Source organism: Peromyscus maniculatus, chromosome 1, assembly GCF_049852395.1.
Source record: "Peromyscus maniculatus bairdii isolate BWxNUB_F1_BW_parent chromosome 1, HU_Pman_BW_mat_3.1, whole genome shotgun sequence".
NCBI classification, from domain to species: domain Eukaryota; kingdom Metazoa; phylum Chordata; class Mammalia; order Rodentia; family Cricetidae; genus Peromyscus; species Peromyscus maniculatus.
Window position 1 is genome coordinate 151,874,130 of NC_134852.1, and position 16,862 is coordinate 151,890,991.

Genomic DNA, 16,862 nt, shown 5'->3' on the forward strand with positions numbered 1-16,862 from the left:
GTTTCAGACTAGCCAAAGAGCCTGAGCTAAGGATCAAGGAGGGGTCATTCCTTAGTCATTCCTTAGTGTTGTGGTCAGCCTCAAGCTAAGTTGAAGCTGCTGGCACTTTCCACGATTTCCTCCTTTCCTGGCCTCACTGGCAAAGTGTAGTAGGACCCTGTGAGTTTAAGATGTGTTGTCTACTGACTTGTTGTCTATGGTAGCAAGGAGACATGAGGGCCTTCTGCAGCCTCTTCCCAGTAGATTACTCCCATGCTCTTGGACGTTCTATCCCCAGTAGACACTGTGACCATCACACCTCAGGTCTTGGCCACACTCAATCAGCCTCTTGATCAATCAATGTCCCTGGGAGTCTCCTTTGTGCTCAGTGAGGAAATTTCTACTTGGGTCCAAGCTGAACATCTCTAGCATAGACCTGGCCACCCTCCAAACTAGCACAGTAACGTGGTCAGGACAAGCTGCCTGCCCCATGGCTATGCCTGGCTTCTCTGAGTAGGCCTCCACCTTTCGCAGGGTCCCATCCCCAACCCAGAGCCCAGAGGCTAAGGAAGGAAGGCCCTCCCAGGCAGATTCCCTCTCCCTTAGTCCTTCCTCTGGCTCCTCCAAACATAGGGGACAGAAAGAGAAGTAAGCAGCTGCCCACATCCCCACTCACACGTGTTTCTGGCTCAGCAACTGGCTCCAGACCTCCACCACAAAACCGTCAAAATGCTGGTTCTGAAAGAAATGGGCAGGTGAGGAGAAATGGGAATCTAGGAGGATTAAGGGAAGACAGAAAAGATGCCACTGGCTCTAGAGCCCACCTGGCAAAGTAGCCCAATCACTTACTCATAAGCCAAGACCTAAGTCTGCACTACGCACTCATTAGTTCCTCTGAAGCAGGCAGCATGGGGAGGAGGTACCCCATAGCAGTCAGAAGGGCAGAGGTGCTCAATTGCCCACATTTCTCCACCCCTGCAGTAGCCCAGGCATACTGATGGCCAGCAGGGATGGGCCCTCCCCAGGGAGAGTTATGGGGTTTCAGCCAAAGGAAGCTTTCCGGCCCTAGAGACAAAAACTATCCTACCTTTGGGACTCCCAAAGCTATGAGCAAGAGGTGGAACAGCCTGAGTGGGGCTTATGCTATCCACCCTGGAAGACACAGGTTGCACAAGAAGATATCCATGAAAAAAGTCAGGCAAGAGGAGTCAAATCACACTACCTACAATCTCAGCCCTAGAGGTAAAGGCTGGTGGAGCAGAAGTTCAAGGTCAGCCTCAGCTACATAGTAAATTCAAAAGTCAGTCTGGGACTCCTCCACTGTTGGTGGGAATGTAAACTTGTACAACCACTGTGGAAATCAGTATGGCGGTTTCTCAGAAAATTAGGAATCGAACTACCTCAAGACCCAGCCATCCCACTCTTGGGCATATACCCAAAGAATGCTGATACATACCATAAAGATACATGCTCAGCTATGTTCATAGCAGCACTATTTGTAATAGCCAGAACCTGGAAACAACCTAGATGCCCATCAACGGAAGAATGGATGAAAAAAATGTGGTACATATACACAATGGAGTACTACTCAGCAGAGAAAAACAATGAAAGCATGAAATTTGCAGGCAAATGGATGGAACTAGAAAATATCATCCTGAGTGAGGTAACCCAAACCCAGAAAGACAGTTATGGTATGTACTCACTCATTGGTGGATTCTAGATATAAAATGAACAATCAGACCACAACCCATAGAACCATAGAGGCTATATATATATATAGCATGGAGGTCCGTAGGACGACTGTGGCATATAATAAATTTCAGTTTTACTCAATTATTGAAAAAAAATAGCCAAATGAATGGAAACACATGAACTATGAACCAAAGACTGAGGGGCTCCCAGCTGGATCAGGCCCTCTGAATAGGTGAGACAGTTGATTGGCTTGATCAGTTTGGGAGGCATTTAGGCAGTGGGACCAAGTCCTGTGCTCATTCCATGAGTTGGCTGTTTGAAACCAGGAACTTATGCAGGGACACTTGGCTCAGTCTGGGAGGAAGGGACTGGACCTCCCTGGACTGAGTCTACCAAGTCGATCACAGTCCTCGGGGGAGGACTTGTCCTGGAGGAGATGGGAATGGAGGGTGGGCTGGGGGTAAGGGGAGGGCGTGGGAGGGGGGAGAATAGGGGAACCCATGGCTGATATGTAGAACTGAATGGTATTGTAAAATAAAAAATATATATCACAAAAAAAAAAAAAAAAAAAAAAATGTGAAAAAAAAAAAAAAAAAAAAAAAAAGTCAGTCTGGGCTACGTGAGATACTATGCCAAAAAATTTAAATAAAAAAAAGGCCACAAAATAGTTTAGCAGGTAAGGGTGCTTTCTGCCAGGACTGAAAACTTGAGTTTGATCCCTGGAATTCACATGTTAGGAAAGAATAATTCCAGCAAGTTGTCCTCTGCCCTCTACAAATGTGTTGTGCCATTTACCCTCTACACATATACACACAAAAATAAATAATTATGTTAAAAAAAAAAAGAGGAGCCGGGCGGTGGTGGCACAGGCCTTTAGGCCTTTAATCCCATACTCGGAAGCAGAGGCAGGCAGATCTCTGTGAGTTCGAGGCCAGCCTGGTCTACAGAGTGAGTTCCAGGATAGCTAGGGCTGTTACACAGAGAATCTCTGTTGAAAAAAATAAATAAATAAAAACCAAACAAAAAAATAAAGAATGAGAAAAGAAAGAGGAGTTGGTGGGGGGTGGAATGGGGTGAGGGGAGTTAGGGGTGTGTGTGTATCCTTTGGGAGCCTTAGCCAGAGAGGGAAGCAAGACAAGTGGAGAGTCGAGAGTCGGAGGTACAGGCTGTCTGGAGAAGTGGGGCCTGGTGGCCCATGCTCCAAGCCTTATGTGAGCTGGAAGGTCCCGAGGTACGCACAGGTCTCACCTTGGCCACCTGTACCATAGTCTTGCTGAGTTCTTCTATTTCATCCTCACTGTCTAAGACATTCCGGAAATCATCGTAAGTCCAGTCTTCAAAGAGAAGCCGAGGCACTGGTAGCAGGAGAGAACACACCGAAAGACTGTGGCCAGGAAACACTGAACTACCCTCTGCTGCTTGCTGTCTGCAAAGAAGTGTCCCCTTGGCTCCCAGACCAGTCAGACCAGTGACAAGCAGGGAGGCCATCCAAGGCAATCACGGATCTATGCAGTGCAGATACCCTATACCCACACAGCCTGGCTGAAGGAAGGAGGGGACAAGGAGATGCTAACATATCAAACACACCGAGGGCTCCACCTTTCAGGAGACCGGCTGGGCCAGACCCCAGTTCATCTGGGTCCTTGCTGCTGCTACCCTGCCTTCCTCCATCTGACCTGCTGACTTCCACTGCTGCACCACAGGAGTGGAATGACAGGTCCCCTCCTGTCATTGCTTCTGAGCCTCCAGTAGTTTCCCCTAAGCCTGAGCCCCATAGGCTTCCTCTGCTGCTCCCAGGTTCGTGCTGTTCTTTGGGAAAATTTTCCTTCCCATACCAGCTGTGAGCTTCAGAGAACTAGGAAAGGTAGGGACAATGTCACCCTCAGGCAGGCCCAGCCTATGGTCTGGCTCCAGGAAACTCAGTAACACTTGCTAGACAGGAAAAAAAGAAGGAAGAGAGGGCACTATGCAGGAAAGTTACCAGCCAAGGAGGGAGGTGCTTGTGTCGGTAGCCAAGCTCAGTTGACTACTCAGAGCATTTGGCGGAGAGATTTACCCTCAAGTAGCACAGCCTAGATTGGAAGGAACATGAAAGGACCTAGGTCTATCCTTGGGGAGATTGTGCCATCTACATGGTATGGCTGAGGCTGCACTCCTGACCATGCCCAGGCCTGCTGCACTCACCTACTCGAAGGCCTTTGGCATGCTTCTTGACAGCTCGCATCCACCCTGTTAGAGATAAAAGGGACAGTCAGTATATGGCACACGTCTAGTCCAAAGATCCAGGCCATTACTCACTCCTCTCCTAGCCCAGGGGCAACCTTACAGTCACTCCTACCTTCTATCTCCTCTATTCCACTGCCTCTTCCTGCCCTGAGTCCCTTCTTCCCATCATCTTTCCCAGGTCTTCATAGCATCGGGGAAAACCATCCCTGGTCTCAGAACTCCAAAACCAGCTAACTCTCTCCTGTCAGTTCTGTCAGAGGCCAAACGTGGTTCAGCTGTGTAGATCAGGCCCCTTCCAACAGCATGTGTCAGCAGTGAACTGTCCTTCTCTAGCCTATCTTCCTCTTTGGACACCAAATGCAGAGCACTAAGGAAGAGACAGAAAAGGGGGAGCCAACACTTCACCGCCCAGCTGCACAAGTCACCTCAGGGTCTGCTTTCCTTACGCTCACATGCAGCCCTGACTTTCAAGAGAAGGGACAACGGAACAGCTCCCAGGACTAGAGTGAGGAAGGAAAGGAGAGGACACAAATTCCCGGTGCTCCTCAATCTGTCATCTCCTGGACAATCTCTCATCTCCCATAGCTGACCACACAGAGGACCTCACAGTGGTGACCACCTTAGGAACTATCTTTACTTGGCAGACCATGCCTCACACTCTGCATACCAGGCTTCACTCTGGGCCCAGACATGTGGTGTGAGACAGCAAACCACGTGTCTATCACACTCACACTCAGTTATATACCTAGTCACACCTGGCATCTCTCATGATCACACTCCTATAATCACATCCAGAGTCATACACATATAGGCCTTGAACTTCTAATTCCCCTGAGTAGCAGGGATTACAGGCCTATAATAAGTCACAGCCAATACATTCACACACATTTACACTAATACTCACTAGTCATAATGCATAACCTAGCTAGGTATGGTGGCCTTTAATCTGAGCACTTTGGAGGCAGAGGCAGGTGGATCTCTGTGATTTTAAGGCCAGCCTAGAGTTCCAGGGCAGCCAGAGATACAGAGTGAGACCCTGTCTCAAAAACAAAACAAAAAAGTACATAGCCAGAGTCACATACTCTCAGATACATACACCTACACACACTACACTTTTATACTCACACAGACACATGTGTACACTATGATACTCTTCTTAGCCCTCAGAGCAAGCACAGATAAAAAGGAAGTGGAAAAACCTTGGTCCACATCATGGAGGCCGGTGATTTCAAACATCTCACGACCACGTCTCTTCAGCTGCAGCCAGACTGGTGAGATCTGTGTGAACTTGCTCCCAAAGACCTTGGCAACATCATAGCCATGGCTGTTCCACTGGCAGAGGAAGGAGAGGGGAGACAGAGAACAGGTGAACACATACCTGCATTGCCACGCTGCTGCCACTTGATGCTTTGGACATGCCCAGGACAGCCGTCAGTATCTGCAGTGCTGGACTCGAGCTGCCATCAGTCCCTTGCCTGGGCTTCCCTCTCCCATGCTGCAAAACTACTGAGACTGTAACCCCCTGCCTGGGATCTGGGCCGATGTCCCTTCACCAGGGCTCTACAAGGCCCCACCCTGAGCTACACAGCCCTAGAGTCCCCCTCTATACTCAGGAAGAATTGATGGGGGTCACCTGAAGCCACCAGGAGCAAGCCCCAAGAAAACCCTGGTGCCCTTCCCTCTGACATCTTCATGCTAGCACCTCTCCTACAGTCTCACAGCAGCAGCAACTGGGAGAAAACCAGAGCCAGGAGCACGGCCCTGTTCTGCACCACAGAACCCCGACTTACTGGAGTGACATAGCCCAGGACCTCTCCAGCAAAGTTTCTCTCCCGAGCCCTTGCCGAGCAGTAGCTACGATGTTCAAGGACCACATCCTCAGCTTTGATGTCCGTCACCACCAGACCCCGATCTTGGACAGGTTTATCTGAAAACTGAGTCTGAAACAAAAGGGAGAGGAGAAAGCTGTCTGACATCTGTTCTCTGCATGGAATGTGGCATTAGAAGCAGCAGTGGCAGCAGCAAGTCTGTTCTGTTCAGCCACAGACCATGTCTTTGGATTAACATGGCACTGCTCATCTAAAGACCTTGTAGGTAGAGGAATAAGGCTACAGTAGATGACTTATTTCAGAAGGGCTCTAGCACTCAGTGAGCACAGTGGCATTTGCCAAGGGCTATTCAACCCTTAATTGGAGCTGCAGATCTGGCAGGAGGCTATAGAGGCTCCTTCTACAATGAAGATTGACATTTAGCACTCAGACCACTGGGCATCTAGGCACCCTAGGTCTATACACTGAGGACGTGTCAAGCATATGCTATCCCACTGGCCAAGCCCTATCTGAGTCTCCCAACCTGGATGCCTGCCTCTATGCCACTTCTGCTCCTAGAAGTCTTCCATCAGGTTCTCAACTTGCTAGTTCTGTCCACACTTTGGGGGCTCATCGGAGCCTTCCCTGATAGTGTTTGACTCCCTGGTCTTCCTGTGAGAGACAGTGTCTTAGGGTTTCTATTGCTGTGATGAAACACCATGAACCAAGAAACTTGGGGAGGAAAGGGTTTATTTGGCTTACACTTCCATACCACTGTTCATCACTGAAGGAAGTCAGAACAGGAACTCAAACATGGCAGGAACCTGGAGGCAGGAGCTGATGCAGAGGCCATGGAAGGGTGCTGCTTACTAGCTTGCTTGTCACGGCTCAGCCAGCTGTATTATAGAACCCAGGACCACCAGCCCAGGGATGGCACTACCCATAATGGGCTGGACCCTCCCCCATCAATCACTAATTAAGAAAATGCCTTACAGGCTTACTTACAACCTGATTTTTGGGAGGCATTCTCTTAATTGAGGTTCCCTCCTCTCGGATGACTTTAGCGTATGTCAAGCTGACATAAAACCATCTAGCACACATAGAGAAGCCCAGTGGTTCTCTGCCCCAAGGCGCAGAACATCTATCAGTCTAGGCCTGGGTCATAGTTATGGTCCTGTTTCAGCAGCCTGGCCAGTAGCACAGGGACTGTCGGGCTAAGGAGTGAGCTGGATGGGGGACCACCCTTGGGTTTGCAATCCCTAGGAATGTTCCAAAAGAACAGCACAAGGATCATGATGGAAACACAGTTTGGGGCTGTAAAGATGAAAGAATTCAACAACCATGGGATAGTGAAAGCAGACAGAAGATGGAATTATCACAGGATACAGAATCTGAGTGGAGAAGATAATGATACCAAAGTTCCAGAGGCTGTAAACTCAGTCTCAGCAAGATTCATCCCCAAAGTCACACAGGCCACCTATTGGCACACTACCAGCTTGTCAGAGAGCTGTTTATGTAGCCAGGAGCTAAGACTCTCCTATGTCCTGATTCACAAAGGTCCCAGCCAGGTAGGACAGGTTATCTCTTAGCCACTGTGGTCACCTCAAGTTCCCTACCTTTTCCAGCAGTGTCTTTGAGGCAGCTTTTTTAGCATCTGACTTTGACAGGGTGGTGTGAACGGAACCACAGGCTAGAGCAAGCCAGAGAACATGAAGAAGTGGCCACATGGTGGGTGTGTCACAGCAGGAACCAACCTCTAGGTCCAGGGGGCTGCAAAAAGAAAGGAGTACATGAAGGCAGATGACTAGCACAGGGATATGGCATGAACTAGACAAGTATACTTATTTTAATAGGGCTTAAGTCCTCAGGGCCCTTAGGCCAGTCCTGGTTACTGAAATTAAGTCACTAGAACGTCTAGATTTCCCTGCCCAGATCACCAGGTCCTTTCAGACAACAGCTGTCCAAAGCTGTCTTCCCAACCACAAACAGCCACCCAACTAGGAAAACTGACTCCCACATTCCCCTCAAATCTAAAGAAATCTCAGCAGCAATGGGGCTGAAGTGTGAAATAATGAAGCCATAGAAGGTACTAGAACAAACTATGGACAACTACTTATGTAATCCCAGGGTAGAGAAGCCTTTTCCAAGGATATCAATAATGAGAAACAATACAAAAGAAAGTATCATCAGAGTTTAATATTTTAAAATGTGTAACTTTCAGGGCTGGACAAATGGTTCAGCAGTTAAGAGCACTGACTTCTTATCTTCCAGAGGACCCAGGTTCAATTCCAAGCACCCACATGGCAGCTCACAATTGTCTGTAACTCTAGTTCCAGGGGATCCAACACCTTTACACAGACATACATGCAGGCAAAACACCAATGCACATGAAATAAAAATAAAGTTTTAAAAATGTGTAACTTTCAAAGCTGGGCACTGTGTTAAGTGTCTATAGTTTTAGCTACTGGGGAGGCTGACACAAAAAGCTTGCTTGAGCCCAAGGAGTTCATGGTTAGCTTGAGCAACATAGCAACCTGTCTCAAAGTTTTAAAAAAGTAAAACTTTCATTTAGAAAACAAAAAGCAAATTTAAAGACAGGTTAGTCAAAAAAAAACTTATTTGGGACACATGTGACAAATTTCTACCCATAACTATCCATAATATTCAAAGAAAAAAATTTTTTTCCAGACAGGGTTTCTCTTTTTTCTATTTATTTATTTATTTATTTAATTTATTTATTTATCTATCTATTTATTTTCAGCATAGACAGGATTTCTCTATCTATCTATCTATCTATCTATCTATCTATCTATCTATCTATCTATCTATTTATTTTCAGCATAGACAGGATTTCTCTGTGTAGCCCTGGCTGGCCTGGAACTCACTCTGTAGACCAGGCAGGCTTTGAACTAGAGATCCGCCTGCCTCTGCCTCCTGAGTGCTGCAATTAAAGGCATGCACCACCAGCAGCCAAAGAAATATTACAAATAAAAAAGCCAGATGTGGTGACACATGTCTGTAACCCAGAACTTGAAGAGGTAGAGGCAGGAGGATCAGGAGTTCAAGGCCAGGTATGGATGTGGAAGCCAGCCTGCTACCTGAAACTCTGTCTCAAAAATAAACAAGCAAACAAATAAACCAAAAAGACATCCCAGTAAACAATGCCCCACTAAAAATCCAGGAACAAATTTCAAATACAGAATTACTTAGAACCCCAGAAATGAAAGAAACAGACACAGATGAAACAGAAGATGGATCTCCACTCAGTATGTGAAGGATTACCAAGAGTGCTTCCTGGGAAAACAACTAACCCTTGGGCTAAGTGGGAATTTCAGCTGGGAAAGGCCTTTGAAGGACAATGTGGCCATAAATACTACACTGTCCACCATACACTTCCTTCCTTTTACAAGTTCCACTTCAAGGATGTCCCCCACACAGGAACAAAGCTTAGGGACCCAGCACTTCTGATTGGAACACAAACAAGCATGGAGGTGCCTATGACAGTGATCAATGCAAAAACACCACGAAACTGCATTTCTGCAACACAGTCTGTTGTCATTTGCTTGAGACAGGATCTTGCTAGGAACATTCCAGCTAGTCTCCAACTCAAGATCATACCGCTTCAGCCTCCGAAGTGGCAGGACTACAGGCATACACCATCATCCTAGTACAACAGTCTTGTTTTCATGTGCATATGCTCACATAAGAAGGTATGTAAGGAGCAAAACTAGAAGCTGATAGAGAACTACTGGTCATTTCCTATCACTGAATTTTCATTAGTTCTAGGTCCTAGAAAATTCTGTATAAACATGGCCCATCTGGGCTATCAATCCTTCATGGGACTTCAAGATAAAGTGTGCAGAAGTATATCCATCCAGTTACATGTCTCTGGCAACACACAACTTACTAGACCAAGTGAAAGGGAGGGGTCTGTGGAGACTGACCCGGCCCACTGCCCAACAGGTGAGCGTACAGCTTTGCTGTGTGGTCAAGGGCACCTAAGGATGCCAGAACCTAGGCTGAAAGGCTCCAGAAAAGGCAGCCAGGCAGGGTATGAGCCATTAACAGTACCTTAGGCAGGCCCACCCCAGCGCCTGCCTGCCCATCCCCAGGACCTCCTAGGCTGGCTGCTTATTTCCCTTCTGCTTCCCTTTGCTTTCACTTTACTGAGACTGCTCCTGTTGTGATCTGAGGAAAGCCAGGATTGTGGCAGTAAGCCTCCAAGCTTTGGCACTCCCAGGATCCCAACCAACACACCTCTGTGGAACTATGACTAACACGTGGTCTTTGAGTAAGGCAAACCAGGAAGATTCCATAACTAAAAGACTGGCAGACCACTAGAAAACCTAGACCTGAGGCTCTGAGGACTTAGGAAAGAACTGTAGAGTATATAAAATAATATTGGATGTTGAAGCCTCTGACAAAGGCATTAACTGCTCTAAAATCTGGCTGTTTAGAGGGGTAAGATCCATGACTTCCTCACCCTGTCTCCCACCCCACCAGTTTCTCCTCCATGACAAAATGAGAATTAAGAGGAAAGAACTTTCTGTATCTCACTTTACCCAGCTTCACTCTGTGGCTCACAGCCCCGGGGAATGGGAAGTCCTGATCACAGTATAGGCTTGGGACCAGTGGCCCAGAAAAACCCACAGCTTGCTTGGCCAATTTGAGACTGTGACTACCCTAGTTCCCAGGGATGTCTTTAGCCTCTGCACCTACATAAGCAAGGCTTCTCTCCCTTGGGTGAAGAACTGGGTCACAGAAGGAAAGAAGTAAGAAACCAGAGGTAAGTAGTCCAGGACTGAGAGTATGTCCAGGTTCCCTGTGATCTTGAGTCGCTACTAATATCTGTTGTCTAGACTTGCAACTGGGCCATCGTTCACCTAGTCAAAAGCCCCTCTGCCTACCACCTCCTTATCTCGACCTGTGACTTTATACCTACAGGAAGGAAGGATGAAAAGAAGCCTAGCCTGGTGGCCCAGGCCTATAGCCCCACTACTTGGGACGTGAAGTACAAGAATCTGAAATGTAAGGCCTGTCTGTACTACAGACTTCTAAACAAGCCTAGATTACTTATAAAGATCCTTTCTCAAGATAAAGAGAGGAGGAAAAATGGGTTGGGAATGCAGTTCAGTAACCTGGCATTTTTCTAGGATGCATGAGGCCCTACAGTCAACCTCAAATACTCACTTGCCACAAATAAGGGAGATGAGATGTGCTGAAGAGATGGCTCAGCAATTCAATGCATGCACTGTGCTTGCAGAGGACATGAGTTAGGGTCCCAGTATCCATATCGGGTGCTCACAACCCCTATAACCCCAGTTACAGGGGAGCTGACCCTCCATTTTGACTTCTGTAAACATCTATACTCACATAGTCACACACAGACACAAACATCTATGTGTACTTAAAAAACAAAAAACCTTTTTAAACAGGTGGAGACCTTTCTGGACAGAGGAAGAAAATAGGTCCATTAGTTTGTGTCTGGCAGCAAGGTAGAACCAAAATCAACACAACACTACTACCATGTACCTCACTGCTCATAAATGTGGGTCTCCAATTTTCTAAACTACCAGGACGTGCATGGGTGAGGCATGTATTAGGATATGAAGGGCGCCCAAGCTACTGCACCTTCCATGGCTCCCAATGCCCACAACTCTGATGACCATTAGGGCAAGCCCTCCATCGTGTTCTTCATATAGTGGACTCCTAGGGTGTCACAACATTCCCACATCAAAATGTGTATTGTCCCCAAGCATTAATGACGATCTTTTGGGCAAAACACCCTGCATGTAGCATGGAATGTTATGAATTTGGCCTACTTGAGTTTTGGCTCCTGCTTTGTATCAAGCTAACAATGGAGAACATGCTATAGGTCCTGAAACTCTGGGGCAACAAATCCCATAGTACTGGAAGGACTGTCTTAGTGAGGCTGACAAAGAGTCACAACAGAAGCTTTTAAATCTTCCTCAAGCAGATTCAAAGCAAGAAATGCCAGGTGCTTCCTACAAAGAAATGCATTAATGTGTGCAAATTATGTGTATATATCTGTTGTGTGTGTGCAGAGTTAAAGAAGCGAATCAGAGTCAACCCTACTTTGTAATGCACTGTCAACTTCAGTTCTCTTTTAAGAACTAGCTTTCGGGGGCTGGAGAAATGGCTCAGAGGTTAAGAACACTGGCTGTTCTTCCAGAGGTCCTGAGTTCAATTCCTAGCACCCATATGGTGGCTCACAACCATCTGTAATGGGATCTGGCTCCCTCTTCTGGCCTGCAGGGATACATGCAAACAGAACACTGTATACATAATAAATAAATAAATCTTAAAAGAAAAAAAAAAAAAGAGCACTGGCTGTTTTTCCAGAGGACCTGGGTTTGATTCTCAGCACCTACATGGCTGCTTATAGCTCCAGTTGCAGGGGATCCAATGCCCTCTTCTGGCCTCTTCAGGCACTGCATACACATGCGCATAGACATATATGCAGGCAAAACCCACACACATATAAAAATAAAGGGGGGAGGGCTGGAGAGATGGTTTAGCGGTTAAGAACATTTGTTACTCTTCCAGAGGATCTGGGTTCAATTCCCAGCACCCACATGGCAGCTCACAACCATTTGTAACTTCAATTCCAAGGGATCTGACATCCTCATATAGACATACATACTAGCAAAACTCTAATACACATGAAATAAAAAGAACTAGCTTTAGACTGGGCATGGTGGGTCACATCTGTGATGCCTGCATTAGGAAGATGAATGCAGAAAGATTAAGAGTATACAGTCTCAAGAAACAAAAGAATACAAAGTCAGTTGTACCTACGCAGTTGAGTTTGAGACCAGGTTGGGCTATGAGACCCTTTCTCAAAACAACAACAACAACAAAAGATGGCCTTTGGCCCTCAGACTGATCTGCTTTGGTATTGAAAGACTTGAGAGATGATGACTGATGTGCCCTGAGTATCTGTTACTACTACTACCTATTATTAGCTTTTCAGTACCAGGGATTGAACTCATGGCTCCACATATACTAGGCAAATACTGGGCCACACTTTCATCCTTCTGAGTTCTTTTAATAGATTCACTACTCTTATAACAAGTATAATGGTCATTCTACATTTTCACTTTTGAGAACAAATTTTGGAGCAAACTATTCATATGAGGAGGTAGGTGAGTGTATGGTTGGAAATGAAGGTGACGTAAGAAGCAGGATGATCACAACCCCAGGTGACATTTATTGACCATATGTTGCATGTCAAACCTGGTGAGTTACCCACAAGTTCTCTCCACAGCTCAGAAGCCAGGCATCAGTGTTATTCCCATTCACAGATGAGGAGACCAATGCAGGGGGCAGCCCATCAAGCCTTGGGGCATGTGGCTACCACACCAGGACCAACTGCACAATGCAATGTAAACACGACTGCTATAAGACAGCTCAAGTTCCAGCACACTGTCTCTTGGCCTCCCTGGGCTCCAGTCTAGAGACCAGTGGAAAGTCCTCTGGAAATTTTCCAGCACAGAGTGTTCAAGGTTTGAAGCTGCGCTGAGGGTAAGGCCTATCCTCACGCACCCAGCAAACCTGAAGGAACCCTCCTACCTCAGGCTTGGCCTGCCAGCTACCATTCTGCCACACTGAGCTCATGCCTCCACTGTGGCCCCACTGACTTGTCTGCACACTCACATCATCTTCCACTCGTGATCCACAAGTTCTGCACACTAACTCACACATCTTAAAGCCTCTGACTTCACTACCTTACTTACTGGCTCTTGTTTACGTTCCTTTATACATCACTCACCCATGCTTCTCTACACCCAACCACACTGGCACATACACTTACACTCATTTCTGCCGATGCTCACACACACTTCCTGCTGCTTCTCCTCCTACCCACCCCCCTTTTTTAGAGACAAGGTCTCACTATGTAGGCCTACTGTCCTGAAACTCACTATTTAAGCCAGGCTGGCTTAGAACTCACAGAGATCCACCTGCCTGCCTGTGCCTCCCAAGTGCTGGGATTAAAGTCATGTGGCATCACTGCGGCTCTCTCGATTCTACACAACGACTTGTGCGCTCTCACAGACTCATATTACTATTTGCTCTGAAGCTGCCTCACACTAACACGCTTGCCCTCACACTTCTACACAACACCGTCACATTCTCTTCCATACTCGCTCTCATCCTAACACTCTTTCACCCTTGCTCACACTAACACAGTTGCTCCTACCCTCACACTCATTCTCACCCCAATAAACTCATTCATCTTCACACTTGTTCTCATCTCACACACACTCTCATACATACCCATTCTGGCCCCCCACAACCCCTCCACCCTCCTATCAGCTCACTTTCTCACATACTCGTTTACTCTCACACTGACACACTTATTTTCTCACGGTCACATCTACTCATTCTCACACTAGCTCACACTCACCCTCACATGTGTTTATTCTCACACTAGCTCACACTCACCCTCACATGTGTTTATTCTCACACTAGCTCACACTCACCCTCACATCTGCTCACTGTCACACTAGCTCGCACTCTCACATCTGTTTATCCTCACACTAGTTCATCCTCAAATTGACACACCGTCCTCACCCTCACACCCGTATCTCATTCTCACACACTCCCTCACACTCACATTCGTTATCTCCCATATTCGTTCCCATTCACGCGCTCTCCTTCCCGCTCACACTCTGCCCGTTCTGTCCGGGAGAGCCTCGCCGCCAAGAGCTCCGGCATCATGACGCGGAAGCAGAAGCGGTCCAAGAAGAAGCAGGCGTCGCCGCCGCCGCTGCCGGGCTCACCTTCATGTCAGGAGACCGGCCAGACCCATCAAGCACGGCCGGAAGACGATTCATCGGGCCGGAAGTCCCGCCCACAGACCGCCGCACGCTATCGCTGCGCCACGCCAGCTTCCTATATACCATGCGCGCGGCACGCTGGGATGAGGCGGGGCCAAGGTGGCTGGAGGGCGGGGTTAGAGGTGGAGCCTCGTAGATGCGGGCCAGGCAGAGAAGCGCAGCTAGCAGGCCGGCACTTGGCAGTTGGGTGGGGACAGTGCCGGGAGTGCGGACCGGGTACTGCGTGGCCGTGGATCTCTTTCCGCTCGTGCAGCCTGTCTTCTGATTGCTCAGGGCCCGGCCTGCAGCAGAATGGTGGAGTCAGATCCCGAGATCCTCGCAGGGCTTCTGGTGGTGTTGCTGAGCCTCGCCTGCTCCGGGCTTGCTGGCTGACTAGTTTAGTGCCCGCGATGAAGTCTACATCACGTCCACACATGCGACCACCGAGGCGTCCAGCCTGAGGGTCCTGGGAACCCAGCCCTGCCAAGTCTGGGTAGCGCGGGTGATTGCGCGTGTGGTCTGTTTGATGGTCTCCCAGGTGTGTCAGGACCGACCCTATCTCATGCACTGTGTGCGCCAGGCCTTCCTTTGACCTTTCTTTGCCTTACCCCCGCTGCCACATTTCTGTCACCATCCTCAGGTCTGTAGTGCCCACTACACGGTCTCCAGCAGGGACACTGTGTGTCAGGCGATGCCTTGTCTCCTGATGGCCTTGCACAGCGAACATTTTACGTGTCTGAATCCCAGAGCTGTGGTGTTGCAAATTGTAGGAGGCAGACAACACTCTCCCCACCCCCATATCAGCCTTAGCAAGAGGAGCAGCCCAGACACTTCTTCGAGTGGGTTGAATGCACACGTGACCAGCATTTTTATTTTTTTCATCAAGCTGACTGGTCCCCACCCCCATCCCTTGCTGTTCCCAGCAGTTTCCTGCAGAAAACCACATTTGGCCTGTACACACCCAGTTAAACCCTCCGCCCCACTCCGCTAGGGCCTGTTCCAGAATTCGCAGTGCGGATGTTTCCCTATTCCTGCTGCTGCAGAGGTTTCTCACTGAGCTGAGCTTTGTGTTCTTCCTTCCTAATCACGTTTCCTCCTTTCTCTTCCCCATATTTTCTGCCAGCTGTCCCCCAAGTCTCTCTATAGGAGTGGGGCTGGGTGTGTGTGCTAAGGCATGTTGTGCGTCAACATCTGCTTTCCTGGCATGCAGCTCAGAACCCTACTGTGAAGAAATACCCAGAGTGGTGACTCCAAGTCGGGCAGAGCTCTGGAGACAGTTCCAATAAGCTACATTGGATGTCCTAAGAATTGTGCAGTCCTAGCAACACTAATGAGACCAACGTTCTTTTTTATTTATCTGTTTTTGTTTTTTTTTTTTTTTTTTTTTTTTTTTTTTGGTTTTTTTCAAGACAGGGTTTCTCTGTGTAGCTTTGCGCCTTTCCTGGGACTCACTTGGTAGCCCAGGCTGGCCTCGAACTCACAGAGATCCACCTGGCTCTGCCTCCCGAGTGCTGGGATTAAAGGCGTGCGCCACCAACGCCCGGCCCTTGTTTTTGTTTTTCGAGACAGAGTTTCTCTGTGTAGCCCTAGTTATCCTGGAACTCACCAGACTGGCCTCAAACTCACAGAGATCTCCCTGCCTCTGCCTCCTAGTGGGATTAAAGACTTACCTCACCACTGCCTGGCTGAGACTAATGTTTTAAGTCAGCAAAGGCATTTGGACTCCGGAGGATCCAACTGAGGTCAGAGGTCTCTGAGCTAAAAACTTGCAAAGTCCACTAAGGATTTGATTCCTGGTCTGTGTTGCTAAGAACAGAGCCCAAGACCAGCCCCTCTGCAGGGATCCATTGAGTAGGTGCTCAGGAGCCTGTCAAGATGCCAGCACAAAAAAATCTGTTCCCCCCACCCCCCACCACACAGCTGGATCAAGATGCAAGGTCCCTTGTGTGTGTGTATGAGAGGCTTTTCTCCCTCCATGGTGTTGGGATTGAACTCAGGGCCAAACACCTACTAGGTAAGCACTCTACCACTGAGCTACATCCCCTGGCCAAAACTGATTTCAAGTAGCTACCCACATTACAAAAGGATGGCTAGAAAGTCTAAGAGAATCAGAACCAAAGCAGCAGCACTTTTGTATTAATGAATCTATTCCATCTTTATGTTTCTGGGATATTTGAGGTAACTTCAGATTTCATGCATCTATTTTCTTTTTTTTTTTTTTTTTTTTTTTTTGGTTTTTCGAGACAGGGTTTCTCTGTGTAGCTTTGCGCCTTTTCCTGGAGCTCACTTGGTAGCCCAGGCTGGCCTCGAACTCACA

General features: G+C 47.9%; 1 protein-coding gene across 2 annotated transcripts in view; it reads right to left on the bottom strand.

The window, feature by feature from the left end:
* Chid1 (chitinase domain containing 1) overlaps nucleotides 1-14,638 on the bottom strand; it is a 37,745-nt gene extending 23,107 nt beyond the window's left edge. The window contains exons 1-7 of one of the 2 annotated variants that reach the window (XM_006977237.4): nucleotides 14,510-14,638; nucleotides 7,322-7,475; nucleotides 5,688-5,837; nucleotides 5,097-5,229; nucleotides 3,856-3,900; nucleotides 2,920-3,026; nucleotides 656-717 (exon numbers count right to left, since the gene is read on the bottom strand). In XM_006977237.4, the coding sequence (XP_006977299.1) occupies nucleotides 656-717; nucleotides 2,920-3,026; nucleotides 3,856-3,900; nucleotides 5,097-5,229; nucleotides 5,688-5,837; nucleotides 7,322-7,432 (608 nt within the window). In that variant the 5' untranslated portion in view covers nucleotides 7,433-7,475; nucleotides 14,510-14,638. Of the gene's footprint in view, nucleotides 1-655; nucleotides 718-2,919; nucleotides 3,027-3,855; nucleotides 3,901-5,096; nucleotides 5,230-5,687; nucleotides 5,838-7,321; nucleotides 7,476-14,343 lie in introns of both variants that reach the window. The other variant, XM_042257576.2, reaches the window with a different exon arrangement.
* Nucleotides 14,639-16,862: the final 2,224 nt, after the last annotated feature.